The sequence below is a fragment of the Phalacrocorax aristotelis genome, chromosome 2 (assembly GCF_949628215.1).
Source record: "Phalacrocorax aristotelis chromosome 2, bGulAri2.1, whole genome shotgun sequence".
In the NCBI taxonomy this organism is placed as follows: Eukaryota; Metazoa; Chordata; class Aves; order Suliformes; family Phalacrocoracidae; genus Phalacrocorax; species Phalacrocorax aristotelis.
Genome location: NC_134277.1, coordinates 26353642 through 26363746, shown reverse-complemented (window position 1 = coordinate 26363746; position 10105 = coordinate 26353642). Strand labels below are relative to the sequence as shown.

Sequence of the window (10105 nt, the reverse complement as noted above, 5' to 3'; positions counted from 1 at the left end):
CAACAAACAGAGTTCTCATTGGCTCCCACTGAGGAGGAAATCGACCGCAGCCATAAGCCAGACAGAAGGAGCCGAGGCCCTCGATAGAAAAGCCAATCAGGGTAGGGAATAGGTATATGCCGCGCCCGCATTGGCCGGCGGTGGGTTATACCATTGTCTCGGGGGTGACGGGGAATTTCGGGAAGGCCTGGCCCACCCGCCCCCCTCCGGGTAGGCGGCTCCCCGCTGCGGCGGGGCGGGACGGTGGCGCGGCGGCGCCGTGCTGCGGGGCCGGGCCGTCCGCTGGCATGTGGGGCAGCGGCGATCCCGGCGGGGGGGCCGGGGCCGCCGCCGTGACGGTCCTCCTGAGCGGGACCCGGGACTGCTTCCTGCACGTGCATCCCGCGCTGGCCTCCCACCTCCGCCTGCAGCAGGTACCGGGGCGGCCCCACTGGCGGCCTGCGTGGCGAGACAGAGAGGGTTGTGGGAGAGCGCCGTGTCGGTGTGCTTGCCCCCCCCCAGCATCCCGTTGCTATGGCGACACGATGAGCACTCCTCCCCACCACCACGCCTCGCGCCGCTTTATAGCCGTAGCAACGGGGAGCCCCGCCCCCGGCCCCTGCCGGGGGGCGCGTGCGGCCCCGCGCGTGCGGCCCCTCAGGGCGGGGCGGGCCCGGTTGCCGCCCGCGCTGCTCGTTAAAATGCGGGAAAGGGTGAAATGCGGTTCCGGGGCGTCTGCATCGCCTTCGGTAGCACGCGTTTCGTGCCAGGTTTCACAGTAACTCACCAGCATTAACCCAGTAATATGTAAATTAGCCTTTGAGGTAGGATGGTAAATCCCAAGTAGAATCGTAATACTTGGTGTAAATAAACCTTGCAGCATATATTGCTGTATAGAAAAGGACTCCCGTTATCCGAAATCCTGTTAAGTACATGGACCAGTTGCGGGAAGCATGCCTTAGAGTTGAAGTAACATTTCACACGTGAAAACGAGCAGAGCCTGCGTGCATCCCTTGGGCGCTGAACACCAGAATTAAGGATCTGCAGGCAGAACAGTCGGGATGGCAAACGCCAAGGGTGAGCGGGTGAAGAGGAGGCTGGAGCGAAGCTCGGGAGCGGGGTGGTGGCTGCACCCCTGGCAAAGCCCCGCTCAGCCAGGCCAGCCTCGCCCGGCACGTGTAACCTGACGACTTCCCGAGGCCAAAAAGGACATTTCACAAAAGAAAAATCACCTAGGCTTGTAAAAACCTGCTCTTTGGTGTAGTAGAGGGAGGTTGGTGGTGTTGCAAGAAATCCGGTATAAGTGTTAGCTTAGTTTCTGCTGCAGTTTCTGGATGTTTTACAGATTTGCTGGCAAGAGAGAGGAAAAAGGAGTGTAATTGCTTAGAAGTCTTGTAGCATCATTCTGTACATAGTTGGCATAGTCTTGCTTTTACTTAATGTAATCCGCAAAATAAAAATACACAATCTCTGAAATCTTCATAGAAATAGCATATTAAATGCAAAGTCTTGAATAAAATGTTTAAAAGGGAATAATTATGTTAATAGATTACACTGAGTAAATAATACAAAAATTTAAATTCAAAGGCTAAATCTAATTGCAGAAGGTATTAGATAAGTAGGTGATAAAGTATTACATTTAGTGAAAGGATCTTGGAACCATTGTAGATACTCTCTGAAAACGTTTTCAGAGTTTACCAAAAAGTTAAATAATACCTGAAATTATTGGGATACAGTCGGGAACAAAACAGAAGACATCACTATGTTAACAAGTAAATCTGTGGTGTACCCACAGTGGACGTTGTTTTGGTTATTTGATTTTCATAAAAATAGTTAGTTTTTGGAAAAAAAAAAACCACAAAACCAGAAAATGTCAGTTGAGTGATACAATGTGGGATGTAGTCTCTTTATTTTTCAGTTTGGAGTCAGAAGAGCTGAGCGGTTCTGAAACAGATTGATACAATTATTGTGGTCTGAGTTTGTATGACTTGTGACTTAGTTTACATATTCCCCAGCAAACAAAAGCACTCTTGGAGTCCAAGTGAACCTTAAAATGCATGTGAACCTTAAGCATATGCTTATGTTTGGGAAATAGAGATGCGTAGTTACATATTTCTGTAAGTTATTTGTTTGATAGACTATAATACAGAAGGGAAGAGGAGTTATTTTCCTTACTTAAGAATAGTCCATAAAAATTAAAAGCTGTTTAGAAATTGAAGCCAACATGCACTTCTGTGTTGAGAGCTGTGCAGATAGCTAATGTGGAGAAGAATTCTAAGAAAGGTCTTGTTTATTAAGAAGTTGGGCAGTCTGCCAGAATTAAAAAATATAATAATCTGTCATTGCTAATAGAAACACCCCTTACTAACATGTTGTAAACCCTGCAAGTTATTGTTAGGGAATATTAATTTAAAAAGTGCATGCAAAATCCAGAAAATATTTTTAATTCTGTTGGTTTCTCTAGTCAAATATAGTTTAGGTTGACTAGTAGTCACCTTATTTTGCTTACTTGATGTTAATTTAATTTATTTCTTTGAAACTCATAGGGCCAAGCTGTGAAAGTATCCTGCGGTCATCAGCCTATATTTTTGAGCTGGATGGAAATCAGGCATCGAGGTCACCAAGCTGAAAATATTGCAGAGATGAACAGACAGTTAGCAGAGAAACTTGGCATTACAGATGGAGAACAGGTTTGAAATACAATATTTTTTTCTTATTTAAATAAAGAGTATATTGCAAGATACCTGAAAAGGTAATAAGGTACAAGTTAGCTATGAACTTCTTGTTTTGTGTATTTAGACAGTTACTTCATTTATATCTGCTCATAAGAAAAGTTAGCCATTGTAAAACGTCTGAAACATTAAAAGATTTGCTCATTAAATCATTAACAATTGCCTAAATAACGTTAGAATAGGCTATGGGTAGGTCTTTGCAGGGCTGGAGACACCATCTGCAGTGCCATTACTTTTAGGAAAAGACACTTCTAAGCAATTAAACAATTTGGGATTTTGCTTATTAGAATATTTTGCCTGGAGTTCCTGTTACTTTAAAGTAGTTATTGACTTATTGCCTATTTCTTCTTGTTTGAGTTATTTGGGGTGTCCCTTTCCCCCCCCCCACCCTTCACCATATGTCCCCGTATGTATTTATCTTGGCCTCTTACTCTTCTTGGACACTGTGTTAAACCTCTTGTAAATTATTCTTTCATTGGATAGAAGTTGAAGAGATGCCCAAGAGGCAGGCAGAGCTTTCTGACATGGCACTATTAAAGTCTCAACATGCAAGGGTTTTGTTTAATATTAATAGATAGAGATTTAAATGAATAAGAATAGAAAAGTATTCTGCTACATGATGTTATTGTGTAGTATATTCATATATGCCTGTTCTCTCATATGGAAAGTTTTATTCAGCATAACAGAAGACATCAAAGAATGTGGCTCAAAGCAGTGTATTATCTTACCTCGTTTACTTTTTTAGAATATTCTCAAGAAATGATGGATCTATTTGCAGAACTTGACAATTTACTAGTTTAGTGGCAAGGTAACTACCTTTTTTTGTTCTAGCAATTAATAGCCTTCGACAGAAAAGCTGTTGACAAAGGAAACCTAAGAAAACTTCACCCAGCTGTTGCCTGGAAATAATCATCTGTACAATCGAATAAAAAAATCAATAATTTCGTAGTTCTGCCATTGTTTTGGATTCAGGAATTGCATGTTTGGTGCACTTCATAATAATACGCTCTTCTATTTATCATGTTGGGGAAAAGATACTACTCCCAACTTTTGCTTCAAACTGAGGACCTAGAGGAATTTAAAATCAATTGTCGCTTTTATAAAAGCTGACCTTGAAATAAATTTCTCTCAGAGGACAGGTAACTAGTTTTATCTCAAGAGAAATTTAATGACTTTTATTTAAAAATTTATGACATTATATTGTTTGAAAATTGTTACTTTCTGTGAAATAGAACCTTTGGTAAAAATTAACATTTTAATTATATGTTTAATGCTTTCTGAAAAGCCTAAGCCACAATAGCTTGTATCATTCCCCCTGATACACAGGACCTTAAAACCGTTCTGTGGAGCTGGGGCTGCTTCCTGTGAAACCATTCATAAAGGAGCTGATTTTGCTTTTGTATTGTACTTTTTTCTCGTTTCTGCCTTATCTAAATTTGCGCACAACTTGACGAATTTTTCAGCATTCTAGAGTCCAGGACATTTAAAAAATTAAAAAAAAAAAAAAAGGCAAGGACAGTTATGTGATCAATATGCATTAAAAATCGATTGTTGGTTATCAGCTGATAAAGCTTTTGATGCTTTTCATGTTCCCTTCCGTTCACAGTGCGTTGAAGTCCCCAGGCAGGCCCAATGCAGTCACTTTCCAGTACGTGGAACATCCATCTTCTCCTTATGAATTACCTAGTGTCATTACAAAGATGTATGTTCAAAGTAGTGAAAATGTATCATGAAGGAGTCATCAGTTTTCTAGTTGAATTAAAGATGGAGCTTTTCTGTGCTTAAAAATAAGAAGTTAAATATTTTGAAATGGTGTTACTTTTGCCAGGTATTTCTTGAGCCCTGTTCCCACGTCTCCTCCTGTCAGCAAGTAGAAGTGGAACCACTCTCAACAGATGATTGGGAAATTCTGGTAATAAAACCTTTTCCCTGTTCACGTCCTTTTCTTACAGATGACAGAGATTTTGACACAAGCAGTTCTTTGCACAGTGCCCCATTCTTTTCAGCCCCTAAGGAAATACTAAATGTGGTGGGGTGTAATTGTATTTTATAGTCAAAATGGTATATTAGAAAGAGGCGTAGAGTTTTAATCTTCAAACAAATGTTAAAAGTGTATGCAGTGTTTAATGTAGAATTATATCACATTTTCCCAGGAACTGCACGCTTCCTCTCTTGAAAAACATCTTCTTGACCAGATTCGAATAGTGTTTCCAAAAGCCATCTTTCCTGTATGGGTTGAACAGCACACTCACATTTACATCAAAATCGGTAAGCAACAGTGAAGGCTTTTGAGGCACCTTGAGTAAGGTGGTTTACAAAAGCAGATGCATTTACTGACCTGCTTTGTTCGTACTTAGGTACACTTATGCCAGCAGCCCCCTATGGGAGATTAGAACCATGCACGGAGCTTCTGGTACTTCCCAAAACACGCGAACTTGAGGACAATATTACCAGCACACCTTCCACAGAAAGTGACGTCTTGCTCAAAAGTTTTGTGAAAAATAACATGGAGCAAGAAGAAGTAGTAAAGGATCCTTTTGCCAAACAACCTTACTTAAAGCCTGGAGTTCTCGAACAGAGTAAGGCTGATGCAGACACGACGTTTGGCTCAAATGTTCTCCCAAATATATGGAATTTCATAGGGAGCATCTTCTCTCATACATCTGAGCAGGAACAAAAGACTTTGTGTGATAAAGATGAGATGTGCACCTTCAAAGACAAGCTGCTGAACTTAATTCACATGGATTCCATTTTTAGAGTATGTCACTACCAGCCTCCCAGTGTACAGAATGCATCTGCCACTCATGCATTTCTGAAATACAATGCTATTCATGTGTTTCCATGGAATTTAGAATTTATTGATTTGGATCCGAATCCTGTAGTATCTTATGGGAAAATTAATGAGCTGCTTTCCCCAAGACAGCGTCGTCAAGAAGCAAAGCAAAATCTGCCACATGAAAAGCAAAAGCATTTGACTAGTACGCAAGACAAAAATAATTCTAATTCTAATAGCAGTCAGGTGTCCAGTGAGGGATCTGTTGTTCAAATTGTTTGGAACGCATTTGAAGACCTGAAGACTGTCATAGAGTATGGCCACAGTGGGGAAGCCCGACATGTTGGAAGAGTTTGGGTCAGTCTGAGCACGATACCTTTTGGACTTTTTATTGGATATTTTCTATTGGATAATTGTGGAACTGGCTAATTAACCTGCAGTTTTGGGATATAGACTTTGTGTTAACCTCCCAAGTAGAGTATACAGGAATCAAATGTTTGTCAGAGTCGTGCTTTGCTAAGCTGTCTCATTCTAGACTACGTTACTTACCGTCATCCTCCAAGATGTACGGTGTACTCTGGGTCTCTGCACCCTTAGCATTTTTGCACCAAACGGGGAAAATTCTTCGATGTTGCTGGAAGGGATACATGCTTTCTTCAAAATGTATTGGTAGCCACTGTGTTCATGAGAACATGAAAGTATCTACTTGCATACCTTCATTACTTCATAATGAGATTCTTTTCATCAGTTATCACTTTAAAATGTGCTTTGGACTCTCAGTGTCATCAAACTGTAAAGTAGTGGGGTCACATATCCTAGTGCTACACAATGTTTGCAAGTGCTTTAATACACTGTAAAGTAAATCTTAAAAAAACAATGTCAAATAACTAGCTTTTATAGAATTTAAAATATTTTAGTTTTTATGTACTATTTTGCAAGGTGCTACAAGCCCTGGTGTGCACTGACATTTCATCTTGTTCTCATAGAACTACAGCCTGCTTATGTTCTCTCTTTCCTGGAAGCACATGTGGGATCAACAAAAAACAGATAAAATGCATTCCAAATCACCATTTGACTATTTTGACATAATATACTTTTCACTGTTTACTTATTTTTTGTTGAGAACAAGAGCAAGAGCCTGCAGTGGTCTTCACCACTAAATCTTTTGAGAGACACAACAATTTTCCAAATGCCAGCAACCATAAAGTCTTTCAGACTTAATAAACATTTATGAGATGTTTTCAATTTGGATATATGTTTAAAATAACATAGAATATTTGAAAAGTGGTTTCCTTTTTAAAAGGGTAAACTGGCTAGTGCAATTTAGGGAAATGGGATTTTCTCTCTGTGCTGCAGATGTGCTTAGTTCTGATCTCTATAATGGTCTGTTTATGTTTACATGCCCATGTGAAATTAATTTTAATCAGCAAATGAAAGTAGAGTTATTGTTTTTCTCCTATACTAAAAGAATTCTTACGGCATTCTAAGAATTCCTCCTAATTCTTCTTTTTCAACCTTTTGGGTTTTGTTTAAAGAAGTTAGTAGATGGTCTGCTATAGTGAACACTTTCATGAATAGGATAAAAGGCAATTGGAAGTGTGTGTGAGAGAACAAGATTTGGATACCACCATTCATCTTACAGTTTCCTTCTTAATTCTCCTGCAGATTACAACCAATAAACACATTGATGATCAAAAGTAGGGGTTCTATTAGTGATGAAGAAACTGCTGTTTTACTATATATGCAATGTGATAATTGTTTTACTTTCTGATATTTCATTTTCTTTGCTTTTATTTTAAATATTTCAGATTCCAGATGGTATGAGAAAAAAACTACATATCGAACTACATTCAACAGTCCAAATTAAGTCAGTTGAATCTATTCCTAAAATTCCTGTATCTCTTAGACTGCAACCCAAACTGAACTTAGTGAGTTGATATTCTTGGTAACATATTTGTTTGTATATTGGAAACTGATAATGTTAGGTTGGAGTTTTTTCAACGTTTATTTGTTTTCATTTGTTAGATGATAGCTTGGAAGTTGTCTGTCATGTATGACATCATTCCAAAGGAATTTCTTTTTTGAATAATTCCTTGCTTTTTCTTTTTAGTACTTAAATAATTTAAATTAAGAAGATGCTATGATCCATTTAAACAAGGCTTATCTAGTAATACTGTTTTGTATTTTGATCAATGATATGTAAACATCAAACCATTGAGTTTTGTTTTGCACTTGGTAAATACTTCAAATAGTTTGGCGTGTTACCTGTAACAATATCCTATTTAAAAGAGCTGGCAGAGGTCACAGAGGGTGGAGGAAACAGAACTTTTGAATTTTAACTCCTAATTTCCTGAAGCTATTAGAGGACTGCTGTATAGTACCTTTTAAATCATAGGGTCTTCCGTTACACTCAAATTGTGAAAATTTCTGATGTCCTTCTTACTAAAAAGGATGTTGACATCAGGAAGGAGAAATGGCACTGGTAGGGAAAAGATGCATTTTCTGTTTAACTAGGTCTCAAACGTAAACACTTGCAGTCAAAGTAGCAACAATAATCGATAATAATTTTGCATCAGACCCTCATCTGCAGTACACTGATACCGGTTCCAACCAAGCAAATTTTAAGTGTATACATTTAGTCCTATAAAAGCAAAAACAAAAGAGAAAAAGAATCATAGAGTTAAAGAAGAAATATCCATTTTAAGTCTTCTGGGGGAAGACATGCTTATACTCTTCAAACATTGCAGTGCCCAGTGGATTTCCTAAGAAAGACAATTGCAGAAAAAATAATTGTAATTTTTTATGTGCCGTTTCGGTTTTTACTTCCTTAATGCTGATATTTTTCCCCCTCATGCTAAAGATTTAATTTGCTAGAGTTACATCATTGTATCCCTCTGTTTTCCTGTAAGTGAGACATATCCAGTCTTCTGCGTGAGCGTCTGTGACAGTGAAAACATACTTTGTACCAGTTCTCACAGGCTGCAGGTGTAGCTCTGGAATGATGTGTTTCTTCATAACGTACTGTATGCTTGCTTATGTGCAACACTGGACTGTTTATTTCCCACATTAGCTGCCCCTCAAAACTTTAAATACAGCACTTCCCATCATAGCAGGGCTTATGCATGGTTTGTCCTTCATCTCCGATATCCTGTTTTGGTTTCTTACCTACAGAGGTAAGAACTACAGAGTAATAACTGCATTATTGGGTTTTTTATATTGGAGTTAAAAGAGTCATTAATTTGCTAAAATCATACAAAGTAGTTATGTGTGCTTTTATATGTTTTAAATACAGATTTCTCTCTTTCTTTCTAATTCAGTTGAAGTTTTTTTGGTTCTTGGAACAAACCAGACAAACACAGAACGAAAGAAAGAAATATGACTGTAGCTCTCATTTTCCTTTCTGAACATTGCTTCTATGATCTCGGATGATTCCCCCTTTGTAGACAGGAATTATGGTTCTGCGATTAGGAACTCAGCCAAGATATATCTGATCTAGACTCAGTTTCTTTTCCTGTTCCATCTATCTAGATGATCTGGGATAAGTTGTTCAATCTCTTTGCCAGCCTGTTGAATTTTGTTGGTGCCCCTGATCTAGATGAGCCCAGGCTTCTTTGTATAGGAAGCAGAGTATACAGGGAAGAGAGGGGTGTAATGAGCACCCGAAATAAGTCATAGGTCAATATTGGTGCATATCTTGGGTGCTCTTTCAAACCCAGGAGCTGAGCAGTCTCTTGGATCTGGCAGTAGTGATAAGTAAAAGAAGAGTAAAAGCTTTTCCTTGCCCTCACATCAGTGTTCCAAAGATGAAATCTTTAGAGGTGGTATAAGATTCAGCTGTTGCCATAGTAAGGGCTAGGCAGGTGCTTTCCATAGAGCAGGTCATAGAAATGGTGTTTGTTGGGAAAACATTATTTTCTCTATAGATAAAACTGTTATGTCTTCTTCCATCTCTCTGCTACCATAAGAGAAATAAATGCTTCATGCATAGGAAGAAAACAGTTTTACTAACACCTTGTTTTGTTTAATTTCCCTCTTTCTTTTTTCCTAATTAGCACAAAGATATACACGAAGATGATGTTAAATCAGCTTTCAGTTCTTGGCTGCAGGATTCTGCTACTGATGATCTCCCATGGATAATGACAAGCCCAGACTATATACATCTGTCTGTTAAAGAAGGTAAGGAATATACTGTCCTGTACTGTAGCGGTCTTAACTGTCCATTACAGAATTTACTTAGGCACTACGCCGTTTAATCTCTGTATACACCATTTAACGTAACAGATATTGCTTTACACTGAAACTGTAAGCATGAATTATGCTTTAATAATGATTAACCTTTCTTATTCTTTCATTTTGGATTATATTGTAATAATTCAAAATACACTAATCTCTTTCATCTTGTGAGGAATAAAAACTGAATTTATTTGGAATTTTAATCATTGTTCCTTGGGTTTTTACAGGAATGGAGGAGTTTTTCCTTAGTGTAGTAAATCCTACACACACTGAAGAAAATAAGTCTGAGAATATTTTCATACTGAGTCCCAGTTTGCTGCAAAAGACTAATATACAAGTAAATATCACATAGTATCAGGTATCAAGTAATTTAAATTGTTATATTTGG

At 38.7% G+C, this 10105-nt stretch overlaps 1 protein-coding gene across 1 annotated transcript in view; it reads left to right on the top strand.

Annotated features, from left to right (window-relative positions):
* The first annotated feature begins 223 nt into the window (after positions 1–223).
* PEX1 (peroxisomal biogenesis factor 1) overlaps positions 224–10105 on the top strand; it is a 28227-nt gene continuing 18345 nt past the window's right edge. Inside the window, exons 1-8 of the mRNA XM_075082836.1 lie at positions 224–413; positions 2526–2669; positions 4540–4623; positions 4865–4979; positions 5069–5841; positions 7293–7412; positions 9537–9660; positions 9945–10054. Coding sequence (XP_074938937.1) covers positions 288–413; positions 2526–2669; positions 4540–4623; positions 4865–4979; positions 5069–5841; positions 7293–7412; positions 9537–9660; positions 9945–10054 — 1596 coding nt within the window. The 5' untranslated portion in view covers positions 224–287. The remainder of the gene's footprint in view (positions 414–2525; positions 2670–4539; positions 4624–4864; positions 4980–5068; positions 5842–7292; positions 7413–9536; positions 9661–9944; positions 10055–10105) is intronic.